This window comes from Protomyctophum parallelum (genome assembly GCF_964188405.1).
Source record: "Protomyctophum parallelum genome assembly, chromosome: 15".
Taxonomy (NCBI): Eukaryota; Metazoa; Chordata; class Actinopteri; order Myctophiformes; family Myctophidae; genus Protomyctophum; species Protomyctophum parallelum.
In genome coordinates this window covers 19,593,056-19,610,225 of record NC_139710.1, presented here as the reverse complement: position 1 = coordinate 19,610,225, position 17,170 = coordinate 19,593,056, and the positions used below count along the sequence as shown (strand labels likewise).

The following is a 17,170-nucleotide window of genomic DNA, read 5'->3' as shown; positions in this document are numbered from 1 at the left end:
ACTCTTTCCTGTCACAGGACAAGGGCAGACATAAGGTCAGAACACAGACCAAGCAGACAGAACCATCAGAACGGGACTCAAATCAGAAACACATGAAATACAGAGGCTAGAAAGTCAAGTCAAACACCAAGTAACATTACTTACACAATCTGGCAGTGAACAGGGGAAATGACCTTCATGGTATGAATATTAAAGCATGAAGCTCAGGTGTGGAAAACATGGTGGGAAAGCTCAGGTGGGTGAGAAGGAAAGTGGTAACAGGTGTGCAAAGATATGGTGGATATGAAGGGAAGGTCTGGGGACATCTGGTGGATAAGTGGAGGATAGCAGATTTGGGTAGTTGAAGGAAATGTGGCTAGAGACAGATAAAGAGACAGATGTACAGTAGCTGGACCTCAGCTACGTCTGTGTAGAGGCATATCGTGACAATTGCAAAGAACCTGGGCAATATAATCCTTCCTGGAAAAACTTCATGAAGCAAAAACAGTATTTTTAGTATGTTTTTATTTTATATTTTATAACAATGTTGTAATACTTCTTTATGTAGCAATTTGTAATGTATCAAACCTGACATTCACTGGTTGTTCATACTTTCATATAGCTATATCATAGTGACATCACAATGTATCTAAATGTTTAGATGAAACATACTGACAGAATGGCATTACCACAAAAACGGTATGGCTGATTTGAATCTAGTACTTGCTTCTTAGAAGTAGACATACCTCCATAAAAAAGCCAGAATGTTACTCAATGTCAGTCTTCACAACTAATGCAGTTGCATTTACAGTATAATTCTAATAAGTATATTCATGTTTGTCATGTCATCTTCTTTTACCTCATCATCTGAGTTCTAGTACCAACAGTGATATAAAAAAATGTAAAAATGACATGAAGTACACAGTCTCAGAAGGGAACATACTCTATTAGTATTAAAGTGTAAACAGTTATTCCTCAAGTAGTCCGCCATTCCACCCATGACCCAAAATTACATTATAAAACAAAATCCCAGACACCAGAGGATTAAAGGTAGGGTAAGTCACTTGTCATGTGTGAGTTCTCTCTCCTGTTTGGATAATATTGGTATCCCGACCTGAAGTTGAAAAAAAGAGCTGGAGAGACATGATTTGACGGTCCTGTCCCATTCTTATTGGGATATAATTTAATTATTGCATGTTCGACTGCTTATTTTATTCATTTGTTTTATGCTTTATATTGCTGTTTTTATGTTTTAAACTAGTCAATCGCTTGTCTGTGAAAGGTGCCCTATAAATAATGTATTTTTTATTTTTTACATACTTTAGCAACAATGAGTACTATCAGAATATAGAGCTATTAATACTTATTTGAACAAAAACATCTCTTACCCTACCTTTAAAGTCAGTCAACATAACTCAGACAGATCTACAGAGCATATCGTATCTGTGCTACACATGAGAACAGGGAAATGGTGTAACATTGATGTGCTGTAAGACGCGCTACATTCCGCTTCCTCGCCTCTCCTTCTCATTCAGTGGATCTTGTGGAATTTACATAAGCATCACTTTGAGTCAGGGAATCTCTTTTGATCACATTTCTGGACCATTCTTTTAGATCAAATGATTGGTCATTATTGGCCAAGGTGCAGCTGTGTTCACAATCTGAGGGTGCTTGTCTCTGGGAGCCTGCATGTGCCCCCTACAAGATTGCCATCCAGTGGCCCATCAGGACAGACATCAGGGAACCAATGACGACGACGATGCTGTTATAAATGGGACCGCTCGATGCGCTCCTGTAATATCCATAGTCTCCAGACCCCTCTGGCTCGTAACCAGGCCTGCCATACCCACCACGTTGGCCATACCCGCCACCGTACCCTCCATAGCCGCCACCGTACCCTCCATAGCCACCACCGTATCCTCCTCCGTATCCTCCGCCTCCTCCAAACATTCCGCCTCCATAGCTAGGACGACTCAGAGCAGAACCAAGCAATGTTCCCCCCATGGCTCCTGCTGCGGCTGCCCCAGCGACACTCCCCGCGCTGGCACCCCTGGTCTGGACAGGTGCCGGCCTGTAGCTTCCACCACCACCACCCCAACCGCGGCTGCTACCTCCGCGGCCGAATCCGCCACCACCTCGACCGAAGCCTCCCCTCGCCGCCTCAGAGGTGGGAACGTGAGTGGCAAGGAGCAGCAGGCATGTCATCACTGTGAGCACTAGTTTCTTCATGGTTTATTCCCCTGTAACGACAAGAGTAGCAATGCTGTAAGGAGCTGTTCAAAATCCTTTGGCTCACAGGAGAGTTGTCTGCTGCTCTCTGTAGCCTATGTTTTAGAGATACAGACCTTACATAATTGATTCAATGTCACCATTCGGTGAAAGGTGTCGGTCATAGAATTAGGTACTATATAATTCAGTACTGAGGCACTTATGTTTAGTGCACAGAAACACAAACTGACCCAGATGATCGCATCATGGATTTAGCCCTGTGTGGCTGATTATGTGGTATTTTTACTCTGCCTGCAAATTGAGAGAAAAGGAGCACACTGTGTTACTCCTAATCCATCTTTATGACACACATCTTACACAACCTCGATACAATCTGACCCAATGGCTGTCACAGGATCAGATAGCTTTCATAATCTCCCAAGGCTCATAATTGGGATTTGCACTGGGTTAATCTGGTTCTGAATATGCTGCAGTGGAGTGCAGTGCTGTTGGATGTATACATAGGCTACCGTTGCAAATAAAAGTGGTCAATATGAATACGTTGAAATGTGATTATATAAATAATAAAGTCAAAGTCGTACGATTTGTTACACACGCTACAGCAGTGACATTTGTTCTCCGCATTTGACCCATCTCTTAACCACCCTAGCGCCATTTGGACCAAAACTGATAGACAAACAAAATGTTCTGATCCCCAGAACAAAAGTCATCATGACAGCTTTTCCTTTCCCTATGTTTAATGCTACATCAAATCGGTCTAAATCTGTTCTAAAAGAAAATTAGTGCCAATTGTCATGACAGATAAATTACTGTAAATCATCAACAAGTGGTGTGACATCATCTTCACTAACGTCATTGCACTGTGTACACAATGTAATCCATGACCTTTTACAAGGCGCCTCAAGCTATAATTATACCGGGTCACTTAGTTTGGCTGTAATCCCATGGGTCTTGTCACAGATTAGATTTTTGTTCAGACTCGTTCAGAAAAAGTTCATTAAATACATTTATTTCATGGAATTTGGAACACCCGAAATGTATGTCTGTCTCCACACCATCAATAAATTGTCTTGTTTCTAACTTTCTACACAATATAATCCTCAATGTAAATTTAACTGACAATTAATATAAAAAAGATGAACCTTTACAGTTAAATTAATTGTACTGTAAGGAATGGGTTCTATGGGGCTCAGCAATAGACAAAGTGAATGCCAACTGTATTTAAAAGAACATTACATGAAATCACAGCTATATATACTTTATAGTGTAATGTATATGCACAAGACAAGTGTGAGTTATACAATCAATAATTTGATATGGCAAATCTCATCGAAAGAAGGAATCGTTCATGTGACATGGAGAGTAACAATTATTACATAATCATTTAATCAACAATTAGGCCTACTTGAGATGATTGCAATAATTTTGCATGAGCGTTATCGTTTCCATGGTAAAGAAGTATTCATACATTTCCAAAATTATTTCCACCATTAACAAAAATATATATCCTATATATGTCATGTTATGTTATATTTCCGTTATTTGTTAAATCTGTTTGGTTTACAAAGCTTAAAAGACACCTATACCAATTTAAATCACAACAACACATTTTACCTGTTGGCTGGACTGGTAAAGTGATGTGATCCAGATGATTGTGATGTTGTTTGTCTTTCACCGGGGCAGAGTCAAGTGGACAGCGTATGAGCAGCACTGATTTATCTGACGGTCTGAAGAAAGTATGATTCAGGGACAGCCTCTTAACCTGCATCTCATTCAGGTAGGGGATCACTCCGTCTCAGCCTGCCTCATTGGCTGTCAACAGTAACGGTCATCCTTTCTGTTCTGTAAGCCATTGTCCCACCCACAAGAAAGCATAAACAGCTCTGGGTGTTCTTTTCTTGGTCAGATTCTAATTGGATGTATTATTTAAAGCCCTTTCCCACTAAATTACGGTAGGTAAAACACAAAAATTATCTCAAAGCTGTGATTATTTAAAAATAAAAAATATATAAAATAAAAAAATATTGAATGCAATGTCTGGTACTATATGCTATCCATCTGTCTACCGGTACATACGCTGTGGTATTATATAAAATGAAACAACCAAGATAAAGTGCTATTACATAACAGTGATAATGCAGTCTTTGCCCAACGGCTCAGATGCTAGGGGAGGTGGGACAAGCTTAAAAAAAAAACTAAACAGCTTTTCTGATGATACATTTTTATTAAATAATAATTATCATAAAAAAGCTACATTTTCCAAAAAAAAATTACTTTGTGCTTGACATCAAGAGAGACAAAAACTCATTCAAGATGCGTTTTGTTTTTTTTGTGAATTAAAAGATACAAAAACGCTGCCATCAGGAAATACATAAGCAGGCGACATGCTCGCTAAAAGAATACACACACATTCAACTTCATGAACACTCAACTGCTGTGCCATTTCTGAAAACACTACACTGTGTTCTGTGAAAGTATTATCAATTATGCATGTCAGAACTACTGGACAGACACATGGAATTGTACAGAGACTTATATACTCTCCTGTACACACAACATTCCATCATTGTATAATGATTGATGATTCATCAACTTATTCACAATCTTTTGGGACTACCCTCTTTCTTGTATCTGCTTTGTGCTTCATTCTCTATTTGACTTGAACTCAAATCCAGAATTTTGAATGTCCACAGGAAGGAAATCTGAGCACAGACATAATTGTTACGACCTAGGCTTGACTTACACTTTGTTATGCGCCGCGTAGCGCACACAAAAAATAGCCAGCCGCTCTACAAGCTCAAATCACTTTTAGAGCAGCTATTTCTGACGTGTGACACCAGCTCACACTGAGGTATAGATCAGGCTTAAGTATGAAGGAATTGACAGGAACAACAAATGTTCATATCTTCAGTCAGTCCACACAGCCTTAAATGACCACTGCACTAAATGTATCCATCAACAAAATATCTAGGCTCCATTCAATTCCTTTAACTGCGGGAGCAAACAAGTTTTCCAACGACGGGAAGCCCGTCTGATGTGAAGCAAACGATAAGAATCTTTTTTTCTTTTAATGTAAAATCGTTCTTTTTGCTGTAGTGCAAGAAGCCTAAATCATCCTATCAAAACCATCCAACGGTGGAATGTGCCAGGCCATGGCCAATCTGTAAGGTTTTCCTCCACATTCTTGGTCCAGGGTTAAAACCACACTGATGTATAGCATGGCCATCTAGCTACTTCCCTGATAATTCCCATTGAATTCATTTTTAAACACAAAAATAGCTTCACAATATTTTGTTATCATAGTTTTTACCTGGGACAATGCTGAGAGACAGGCACTTCACCAAAACCAAATGATACTGTATGGATGGCGTACAATAAGTAGGTCGTCAGTCATCACATTTTGGGGTGTGGTTCCTGTGCCTGGTTCCAGACCCTGAATCGCTAGCCACGCCCCATAAAAATGTATTCTGGCGGTTCAATAATGGACTGAAACGAAATGCAGGAATGACTGAGTAGATCAATGCAGGGCTCCAGAGTCCATGCACCCAAAGATCTGTCCAGTGCAACCATTTTCTTTTGTCACACCAGTGCACCTTACATTCAGCAGGTCAGTCTATGTGTGTGTATGTGTGGGTGCACCTAAATGATATACTGGTGCACCCATTTGAAAAGGTTACGTGCACCTGTGCAACCAACTAAAACGTTTGTCTGGAGCCATGCAATGAGCTGAGAGTGAAAGAATGTATACACCATATATGTTTGTGTTTGTTGAGAGAGGCAGACAAACAGGCAAACAGGACTGTGCTTAAACAGAGCGGATCAGAACCAGTACTCCATACAAACCCATATGAAATCTTTAAAAAGTGCCAGGAATGAATTTCAGCTTAGCCATCATGGTACCATTATTGCTAGAGGTTATTATTATTAATAACATGAAAACAATTCTAAAGTTTGTGGTTGTGCTTGTTACATCAGGGTGCATGACAAAATATGAAGTAGGCTTGATTATTGTCCATCTCCACTGATAGACAATATATAATATATAATAATCAAGCCTAATTTATATTTTGTCATGCAACCCGTGTAGCTTGACCAGATTAATAGATTTTCAATTATTTAGTTGTTATTATTATCGTTGTCTGACAAAGCATACATTAGTCTTCATGTTAAAATATATGGCTAAATGGTGAGGATAACAGAAGACCCACGAGGAGAAAGACATTCAAAAGCCGGAAGAAATGTTCATTGGAATGCATACATTGCTTCCTTGTACAGTAGGTGACCCTTGGTCAGTCTCACTTTGTAGGTGTTCTGAGGTGAACGTGGGTCTCTCTGAACATTTGCGGGTAGTGAGCCGAGTCAGGATATTAAAAGAAGGAATCCTCTCAGATTACATACAGGTTGTGGCCTCTGGAAGACGGCGGAGCTCCTTCTCAATGATACATCGCAGGTATGTATACCTGTGTAAACACATGGAGACAAATGGAGAGATGTGTGTGAGTTGGACAACAAACTCAGATTCGGACCAGAGCTTGAGTTATACTTGGATGTGCGTCATCTCGCACACTGAAAATAATAGATCTACAAGCTCCACTATGATTATTTGTTCAGAAACCTGTCCACCAGTGACATCATCGATGGGGAATCCAAGCTAATAGAAACGGCAGGCTTTCTATTCCTGAAAAGTTGCAATGCGAAAATGGAAGCCATCGTTCTCTCGATAATAAACATCTAACATTTTTGTTAAATAAATGTCACTGGTGGACGGGTTTCTGAACTGCCCACAGCCCTCCTATGAGACACAGATTGAGTAGAAAAAGATTGTGCCATTTTATCATGATTATTAGCGAGGACCTATTATATGAAGATACAGGTAGGTTGAAAAGTGGTGAAGTGGTCCTTTAACCGATTAATTATGAAGTGGTGCCTGTTGGGCACTGGCCTACTTGGAACGATGCAAGTTGGTTTACATATCTTCTCAAGTTATTGTGGGAGTGTCTGTGCCCTTCACCGAGGAGGTGCTGGTACTAGGGGCTGAACTAAATTGTGTGTAGTTTGACTTGGAGACACTCTCTGGGCTGGGCATGGAGCTGGTCTGACTGGAGCTGAAGAACTGACATTTAAATTTAATCCTGTGATATCACAGGATTTAAAATCAAGTTAAAGACAAAATAAAAAAAACAAAACAATGCCACATAATTTTGCATTATGTCATCAACATCACAAAAAGGGGATTTGAAGTGGCACTTTAAGCTACCCAGCAGCACATAAAGTAATACATTTTACCAGCTGCAATATTTAAGTGATTTTCACATGAATGTATTATTACAATATGATCGTGAAATGGGCCGTATTTCTACTTTGGTACTCTAATATATTTTGATGGCCATACTTTTGTACTTTTACTCAAGAACAAATTTGAATACAGGATTTGTTCTTGTGACTGTTATTTCAAGTAGTACAAATCAATCTGACAACTTCTTCCACCACTGCACAGCCAAGGGAGTGCACTCTGCAGCAGTTGTACCTTCTCTTGAGTTTCTGCACCTCCCGGTCCTCCTCCTCCTTCAACTTGGTAATGAAACTCTGCAGGACAGGCATCTCAAATTTGATGTATTGTGCCACCTGGTGGAAGTTAAGGGGACATGTCATGACAACTCTCAAACTATTTTGTTTCATATAATCTGTGCAATCGGGGTCAAGTCGCTGGCACTTCATGGAAAAACCTACATCATATGTGACTTCTTCTCCCAGGTCCGGTTCCATGAGAAAGACCCTGCAGACCTGCTCACACGGACCATGCATCACCCTCAGTACCAGAGGATAGTCACTACGCTTCAGTTTCACACGCTCTAAAATATGGACAGACATGAACACAACATAACAAACAAGTTAACATCATCTGCAGACCTTTGTAAAAAGGCCATGAATGTTGTTATTTAGTCACTATAACATTACAGTAACCCAGTTAAAAAAAGCTGTGTCCTTCTATAGCAACTGTGGGACTGTTAAGCAGTTCTAGACTTACTTGACTTATTCCTGTAGGCTCCTAGGTGGAGTATAGTTAACCAGTTCAGAGAGACCATATTACACCAGTCCTTGTTTCTGTACACTGGTTTTGATGCTTGTACACATACTCTACAAGCACACAACGTGTCACTCTGCACTCTCTTTGTGTGCTTGTAGATCAGCTATTTTTGTCCAATACATTTGATGTAGAAGGAAAAAAGAGCAGACCAAGTACAGAGACAAAGGTCTCTGTACTCTTCTGCAACACAATTGTATAGGTAGTGGGGGAGGGGGGTAGTGGTGTAGTCGGGGTCCATGCTTCATCAATCTCTCAAATAAGGGGTCCTTGGCCTGAAAAACTTTGAAGACCCCTGCTATAGACGAAGATTACCGGTAGACGTTTGTCCGAGTGCTCTGACAAACGCTACCTAAAATAAACACTCACCTCCACTCGTATGAACAAGGTAGAGGGCGAAGTCATCCGGGCTGTTCTCTATCTTGAACTTGTTGAGGAGGACTCGTAGCACCTGAGGCGTGGTCATGTCGCTGTTTATCCGAACGTTAGTCACAGAGCCGTAGGCAGGAGTGAACACTGCTGTCTGAGGGAGCGGGACATTGTTAGTGTTATGTACAACTTCAGTGAAATGCTGGGGAGAAAAGGATGTATTGTGTACAGTAGTAGATATTATGTCATAGACATACAGTAACACATATGTTTTGTCGTTCTGTGTATGTGTGTGGTTGTATCACCTTATGGTTATATGTCGTTCTGTGTATGTGTGTGGTTGTATCACCTTATGGTTATAGAAGTGTCCATTGATGGAGAATCGATGTCGCCGTATCCTCCTCTGGTCGCTAGGTGATCGCCGCTGGCCCCGCCTCAGAACCCCAGCATCACTCTTTGTCCTCAGGAGTTGGGCAGAGCTCTCATAGTCCTCTGTACAACAGAAACAAATACAATAAAATCAGTCATGTTAAATATGGTCACACATAAAATCTGTTTAGATAAAACCTTTGTGGTCCTCCCATTAACCAATTTGAATATATAAGGATAGGATTATGTATAGATATTGTGACATGAGACTAGATATCATCAGGGTTTTGGGATATTATGAGAAAAAAAACTAACGATCCGGGCACTCAGGAGTAAAAATGGAGGAAAGGCAAGAAAGACTGCAGCTTAGTCTTGCTGAATGATTGATTGTGCTTATGTAATTACAGTACCATCTAAAGTGCCGCCACGTGTATTTGGACACTTGCTAATTGTCTAATTACTTAGGTGTTCTCACATATTTTAGCTAATTGTCTAATTACTTAGGTGTTCTCACATATTTTAGCAAAATGTAAAGAGTTTGTCTGTCTGTCATATTTATTCTGCCCTGATTAATACAAGGCAGTTAGTTGCCTTGTAATAATATAAAGGCTTTTCCTTCTTTTTTACTTTGGATTTTGACCCTGTTTGATCCTGTGAACACCATTGAAACTTATCTCCTGTGAGCACCTGGTTGTCCTGTTTCTTATTATTACGATATCGATAGAATGTTTAGAATTGTTTTATTTTGTTCATATAGCCCAGCCTACAAACCCACCTTCTGTCTCATCTTCCTCCACTGCATTGTCCTCTGCTGTCACTTCCACCGTGGGAATGTTTTGCTGTGTCTGCTGTTGCCCCTCTGTGTTATTGGGTGAACTTGGAAAAGCAAAAGCAAGGAGAACAAAACCTAAACTGACAAAGCTGAGCACATGTAAACAAGTACTAAAAAAAATGAAAAACAAAAAAAAACATCTCAAACCCCCAATGGTAACCTTGGATTTAGGTCATTCCAACACAGAAATGACAGAATGTGCCTATTCTCTCAAAGAGAATGACATATCGGCTTTCAACCAGTCAAACTGCATACCCATTAGGCCTACTAGGCTTAATTTTAGGGGGAAGAACTGAGGTACCATTTAAGCCCTATTTAAATAGAATAGTGAAAATAGAAGACGTACAAGCTCACAACGCATCACACTATTTTGGCTATTAAAAAAAAGGCACATCTTTGTCTCCTATTATGACATGCCCAACATAGGTACACCAGGTTGAAAGTGGCTAATGAATGTACGGCTGCAGACAAGAAATCATGTCTATAACATGTGTGTTACATACACACATGTTATAGACATGTGTTAGAGACATACTGATAAAGAATTAGATTAGTGTGTGCAAAACATTCTCAGACGTGGAGAAACTAAGTATGCATAAAATAACTGAATTTGTGGTTAAATGACGCCCCTGCCTATTAGTCTAGGGAGACTAGACTTGAGCCCGTTGAAACAGATATGGATAGTGCTACCCTCAGGACAAAACACAAACTGAGACCTGACATGGATTATCATCAGTAGTTCAGTAAAGTAAACACTTTGGACATCTGCAGTGCTTCGGTTACTTAAATTCTCTTTTTGGTGTTAAAACCGCTACACAATGATATAATGTCAAGATTACAACAAAAGATATTTGGCTTTATAATAAGTTCTTGTCAGTCCCCACTTGATCTATTGCTGCGCTCATTGACCCACTACGCTTCTCTAAAGTATTTCCGGTAAGTGGGGTGTAACTGGAGACAGCTCCTTACCCCTGACAGTCCAGAGCACAGCCAGAGTGCCAGGAGGTGGAGGATGGAGGCGGACGGATTCGTTCATGGTCATCCTGCATCTGAAGCCTTATTGGCCGACGTAGGCCCCAGGAGATGTTGAGCAAGCCCTCAACAATCAACTCCCCCTCTTCCTGTTATGGAACAGAGCTTTGATCAATACACACAGACACACGTGCGTACATACATGCACGTATTGTGAGTGGGCATATGTATAGAAAGAGGCTCAGCTATGCATTTATGTGCGTGCACAGTGCACACACACAGTTATTACCCCCAATGGGGATGGTTGAATTGCTAAAGAGACAGTGCTGTTGGGGCATGTTATGAAGGATGAGGGTGAATGAAAGATGGCCAAAATGGACATGAGGATAAAGCTTTCCGACTTTTCATAGTAACACACGCACACGCGCACACTGTATATTCACCCTTCCATCATCCAAACACATGCTGGCCACCCAAAACCCACACAAATGTATTAAACCTAATTTAACCGAAAAAAACTATTTTCATGAAGTATAAATCACCCTTTATACCCACTTCTCTGTGCCTCAGCTGCAGGTTCTGTCCGTCATAGTAGAGGTTGTATGTCTTCAGGTGTGTAAGGACAGTTGACCTGGAGACAGAGATTTGTTAATGTGAAGATTTTAAGGGTGAAGGAATAGTCCTTTCTCTACCTCACACTAGTACCCAGTGCTCACACTGAAACAGCTTTATTAGTAATGCCCAACCCATATATTGATCTGACCGATACATCAGACATTATTTGATTTTTTTTTCAGACATCTGAATCGGCAGTTATGCATCCGAGGTGACACGATTTATTTTTACTACTTTCAACCTTTCTGGGCAGGTCATCTTGGTGACTTTGAACTGTACCCATTCTACAAATGTCTGTTAATAACAGTTCCAATCAATCAGCTTGAGAACCACTGGTCGGGATCAGACATCAGAATTTCTGTGCTTATTAGTAAGCACAGTGAAATGGGCCCTTAACAGTTTCCGTGCCTTGAATGGATTACTCCAGGTTAATGTCGCTGCCGGATCGGACATACCCGCCTTTTGTTTTATGTGTTTAATCCGCCGTAATGTAATGAATCAAAAGAAAATCCGTCTTCGTCGCGGAGTATGAGACCGGATGCCTTCGCTGTGATGACGAAACCGGAAATCGTCACATGCTGTGGGCTGCTAGGGCTTCTGGGAAATTGAGGCCAATGGAAATGCATTGGGTGCAACGCCTCATTGAAACCAATCTTGTGTGCGTCTTCCGCGTGCACCAAGATGGTGGATGCTACACACAGATCATAACAAACCACGGGAGCTTTTTTTGATGGATTTTCGCGGATTAAAAGCCCAAATAATTCAGCGTATGCTCTAAAGGTAATACAACAATCTCGGCAGTGAAGGGGGGTTGATTAAAATGCGGGTTAATCGTAAAAAACAGTCAAACTGTTAAAGGTCTATGGTTATTTAATTGTGTAAGATGTATACTGGGGAGAAGTCTGAATCCCTCTGATAGTGTGTGGTGGAGTGCATGGGATACACATTATAAACTATAAAACACATTAATCACATTGAGTTGAGCATGTGTGCAACAATTCATGTCTCAAAAGAGTGTTACTTTAAAGGACAACTTTGTTTGTTTGTTTTCAATCTAGGTTCATATTTTAGGTTGATATTAGAGAAAGTAAATGTGTAATTATTTTGTTTTGATTGCTCCTTTCTTTCGTTTTAGCGATTTTAGCTATTTTTGATAGGGGGGCGGGGGCATTCGAACAAGTGGCTTGTATTTTTTACAAAGTTTTACGGCGATTTATTTATTATTATATTCCCGTGATCTTTTGTGGCCAGATGAAATTTCCTGGGGCCTAGTAGGACTATAGTAAATAATAAAGAAACCACTGTAAACCTTTGCAAAGAAAATACATACTTAGCCACTTGTTCGAATGCCCCCTGCGGCAAAAATAGCTAAAATGAAAGAAAGCAGCAAATGGAAGAAAGAAATTAACACTACTTTCTCTAATAACAAACTAAAGACATGAACTTTGGTTGGAAAAAAAATAATAATACAACCTTTAACTCAGAGAGTGTACACATGTAACCAATTCAGTTACAGATGAATTAATTAACACTGAAGAATTTGACTGTGTATGCAGCACTAACATACATGGACAGCACAACACACAAGACATATTTTGTGCAGAGCTAGGCATATATTACAGTATAGTACAATTTTTGTCTGCATTTTGTACATGTACAGTAGGTCTCGTGGGTCTGTGTGTGTGCCAGTTCTGTGCGTAGGCCTTCTCCTTACTTGCTGATGAACTTGTTCTCTCCGATCTGAACCCCATCCTGCACGTCATCCATTTTCAGACAGCATGAGAGAGAAGCGGCTGAGAGACAAAGGGACAACAGAGAGAGAGAGAGTGGTGGTGAGTTGGAGTCCCATGACTCCTCATGACCGGTGAGTATGCGTCCGAGGGCATCACCACAGTAAAATGTGTTGATCCTCAGAACTCTGAGTGTGTGCTCCAACCTCAATTAACAATTCGGATTTTGCCGTGTACAGTACACTGAGAGGGAGCCCGAGACCAGTGGGCTTCCAGAGAAGTGGAAAGTTACGTTATCAGAGGATAAGAGATCATATTGTATATAGTATACTGCTTCTGTCGTCTACACATCTTGCTCTGTCACACTGAAGACAACCACCACTCTACTATTACTTCACACACACACTTAACCAACCCACATCTCTCCATTCTCATTATCACTCCTCTAATCTGGGACTATTTTAGACGAGACACCAGGGGAACGCAATTCACTGCCTGGTAGAGTAGATAGAACACAGTGGTTAGAAATGCTTATCCAACCCGAGGAAGGAGGTGGATAATCATTGCTTGCAAAAGTCTCAGTCAGAGTCATTTCGGTTGTGATGGAACAAGACAGCTGCTCTCCATGGCACTCTCTTCCTCTTCTTACACTTACTTCCTTTTTTCTTGAACCCTCTCCTTGTCTCCACACACACACAGTCACACTTGTGTATCCATGGAGAATGTGTGTATGTGTGTGTGTGTGTTAGGGTTGGGTGACGATACGAATACATCGTCAATCGCGAATATACGAATCCAATCGCCGAATATTTTTATTAGGCGATTTCTCGGGACGATTTAGCCTAGATAACCTGTAAAGTGTGAGCAACATGTGGATCAATTTGGCCCAGCAAAGTAGTAACAGCGGCCGGGTGGAAATCACCTCCTCCCGTTATAATGGTATGCTCCCACAGTCCCGACTCCCCGCACTCAGCACTGTCAGCAGCCAGCCTCGGGCACCGCCGCACGGCACTTACGGCAGCCTGGCTGGGAGCTGAGGGAGGCTGTAGCCTACATGTTGTTTAAGCTCCGGAGTCCAGACCCATGCAGTTTAATAATATACAGTCACAACAGAATGCACACTGCTGTCTCGTGTCTCATCACAATCCCAATGCGCCACCCGTGAGTGGCGGGGGGGAAAATAAAAAAAACTGTCTACTAGTGTTAGTGTATAGGCACGGGGATCATTCATTAGCTTAGCGCTTAGCTTAGCGTGTAGCCAATACTGGTGCAACCCACTGATTGAACTTCATCTCCGCCTGTAATCTAAGTTATTTTTATTGACAACGTGAACGGACCCCGACACCAGCGCTGCAAAAATAGACAGATCTACAAGCTCTCAACGCGTAGCGAACGGCACTGCAAAAACAGGCAGGACGCGACGCCTTGAGAGCCTGCGTGGATCAGCCCGGCTGCAGCAGCTTGTCGGCTCCGCTGCTCAGTGCTCCGCTCCGAGCCTCCGACGACCGGACCGGGGAGGGAAGGGAGCAAGTTACCCTGGCTGCGCTGCAGTCTGCAGAAACAGACTGATCTACAAGCTCTCAACGCCTAGCGAACGGAGCTGCGAAAACAGGCAGGACGCGGCGCCTTGAGAGCTTGTAGATCTGGCTTTTTTGCGACCTGCAGTGAGCTGTTCTCACTCTACTTTTATGACACGAATACATCGTCAATCGGCGAATATTGGTCAGACGATTGGCGGTTGAAAAAAATTGGCATATCGCCCAACCTTAGTGTGTGTGTGTCTGTCTGTGTTTGTGAGAGAGAGAGAGATCTTCCGGAAGGGAAGGAACAGGTGCAAAGCACATGGGCCAAAGCCTTTCAGTTGCTCAAACATTTATCTGAGTTAACCATACAGTAGTTAAGAAATGTCAAACACCAGGCCACACATACACTTATAAAACTTCAATCTTTGGGCTAGCCTATGTACACCTATTCAAAACACCATTACACTTCACTTTGCACCCACTTTCACAATGCCTCAATGAGACCGCAGCTGAAGGAATGAGGGAAATGAACTGAATCTGCATACTGTAAATATGTACAGTATGTGTGTGGCCTTGTTTCAAGAATCTTTAAAAGCTTACCGTAATGAAGACTGTGTGGTTGGTCTTGGTCGGCCACTGGTGAGAGGAGAACCAGATGTGTAGAGAGGTAAAGAAAGAATAAAGAGATGAGAGATGTTGAGAGCCAGACGTTAGTATCCGCCAGTATAAATGCAGCTGCAGTATACAGTATCATCCACAGTTTGACTCTTAACAGATTCAAGGGCTTTTCCATACAACTAGCAGACTTAATGAGCCGCTGTGTTTAAAGGAAGAGCTCCCCTTCCGTTAATCACTTCCTCCTTTACTGAGTCATTCACAGTTTCACACAGGAAACTGACTGACTTCCTCAATTGGAACAACACTTTACAAATGCACATGCAAGCAAACCCCAACAGACCCGGGCAAAGACGCAGATGCAACCCCATGTGGTCCCTCTCTGTGACTTCCTCCAACAGTATAAACGCCTAAGAGCGCCTACATACAACATCCTCAACAATGCATGCTCTATTCTCCACAGTACAGCTGTAAACAAAGACATTCAAAAACCCACTGACGCGCTGAAAGCTGTGACAGGCTTAAACGTACAGTGCTGATAAACACAGGTCGTTCATCTCCGACACTAATGAGTTTTGTAATTGTGGCCAGATGAAATATTAAACGCCAATCAGCCTCACCCAGTGTTGTGCTCTATCAATATTTCAGCGCCCATATTAGGGCCTGTCAAGCCCACAAACACGCATCATTGACCGAGACAATGAGATGCATTAGTCTTTAATACCATGGTCTTGGTCAAGGTCAGTGGTGCAGACTCGATAATGAGTTGTGCTTGTGGTCTGAGACCAATACAGTCCTGTCATATGTAAACAATGTTGTATCTGTCTTGTTGCAACGGGTCACAAGATTCAGAACAGCTGGGTTGCAAGGGTCAAATAAGGTGTCATTTGACAACAAAATTCTAATCCTCTCCAAAATTCCATTATATCCCTGATAAAATGCTATAATCTGATAAGGACTGGAATGGTCATGAACCACATAACATGGAATAATTATTCAGGGACCAAGGCAAATAGTTTCAAATCAGCACTTTAAAATGTTTGTGGCACTTAAACAAAAGTACCTTTTAAAATCCTGTGCAGTGGAAGTGACATGCTGCCTCTAGTAGACACAGTCACAGTGTTTATAGTTTCAAGCAGACATGTACTGTAGATACATTTTAACCAAATCAAAACATCCTATACTAGCGGACATTCTGAGCCAGGGTTGATCTAACGGTACACCAGAACATGAGAGACCAGGACTCTGTTCTATGTTCTAGACTGGAGTGAGTCCAAATATAGATCTAATATTATTTATCCTGTATTCCCCTGCAGCAGCTCATTACAGCAGCCAGTCCACAAACTCTCTCTTGGGTTCACTCTCTCTTTTGCTTGTTTGTTTCATGCGAGACTATTCCTTCCCTAGTATCCAATTGCTTCTTTTCTCCCCTCTTTGTGGAGTTGTATTTCCTCCTTTGTCTGCTGCTTTTTATGTCCCGTATTGACTGTGATCTCTCTCTGCAGTCTGCAGTTGGCCTTTCTCTCCTTCACTTGTGAGAGACTGGAGCACCACACTATTAAAACTCATGACCACAATTTCCCGACTTCCTCCCCCCACATCACCCTGTCTTTTTCAGACACACTGTGTGGACCAGATGTCCCCCTTTGCGTGGGACAGTCCCTCATTTCCAAGACTTTTCAGGCATCACCCTTGTGACAGGCAGGCATCAGTGTTCAAATGCCTAGTCCCCTAATAGTTGGCTTTCTCTTGTAAAGCTCTCGTTGTCTCTTTTCCTGCTAGATGTATTTTTAAGCCTGTTAAAATAACATGAGACATATCCCTTAGGTTACAGTACCAAGTTGGCCATACC

At 41.6% G+C, this 17,170-nt stretch overlaps 2 protein-coding genes across 2 annotated transcripts; both read right to left on the bottom strand.

Moving 5' to 3' along the window:
• Nucleotides 1–536: 536 nt before the first annotated feature.
• On the bottom strand, nucleotides 537–6,621 carry sprn2 (shadow of prion protein 2). Its single transcript, XM_083784536.1, has 3 exons — nucleotides 6,607–6,621; nucleotides 3,823–3,935; nucleotides 537–2,219 (listed from the first exon to the last, which is right to left on the bottom strand). Exon 3 carries the CDS (start codon nucleotides 2,206–2,208, stop codon nucleotides 1,678–1,680), a length of 531 nt encoding a protein of 176 aa, XP_083640662.1. The 5' UTR covers nucleotides 2,209–2,219; nucleotides 3,823–3,935; nucleotides 6,607–6,621; the 3' UTR covers nucleotides 537–1,677.
• rassf2b (Ras association domain family member 2b) lies at nucleotides 4,413–15,784 on the bottom strand. Its single transcript, XM_083784535.1, has 10 exons — nucleotides 15,304–15,784; nucleotides 13,165–13,243; nucleotides 11,391–11,466; nucleotides 10,833–10,984; nucleotides 9,807–9,907; nucleotides 9,012–9,154; nucleotides 8,663–8,816; nucleotides 7,939–8,060; nucleotides 7,736–7,833; nucleotides 4,413–6,668 (listed from the first exon to the last, which is right to left on the bottom strand). The coding sequence occupies exons 1-10, from the start codon at nucleotides 15,494–15,496 to the stop codon at nucleotides 6,599–6,601; spliced, it is 1,188 nt and encodes a 395-aa protein (XP_083640661.1). The 5' UTR covers nucleotides 15,497–15,784; the 3' UTR covers nucleotides 4,413–6,598.
• Nucleotides 15,785–17,170: the final 1,386 nt, after the last annotated feature.

Coding starts and splice junctions, on each gene's coding strand:
- sprn2 (XM_083784536.1), bottom strand. CDS start 2,208: ATGAAGAAACTAGTGCTCACAGTGATGACATGCCTGCTGCTCCTTGCC.
- rassf2b (XM_083784535.1), bottom strand. CDS start 15,496: ATGGAAAAGCCCTTGAATCTGTTAAGAGTCAAACTGTGGATGATACTG. Junction 11,467..13,164: donor GAGAACAAGTTCATCAGCAA/GTAAGGAGAAGG, acceptor CTCTGTCTCCAG/GTCAACTGTCCTTACACACC. Junction 10,985..11,390: donor TGCAGCTGAGGCACAGAGAA/GTGGGTATAAAG, acceptor GTTCCATAACAG/GAAGAGGGGGAGTTGATTGT.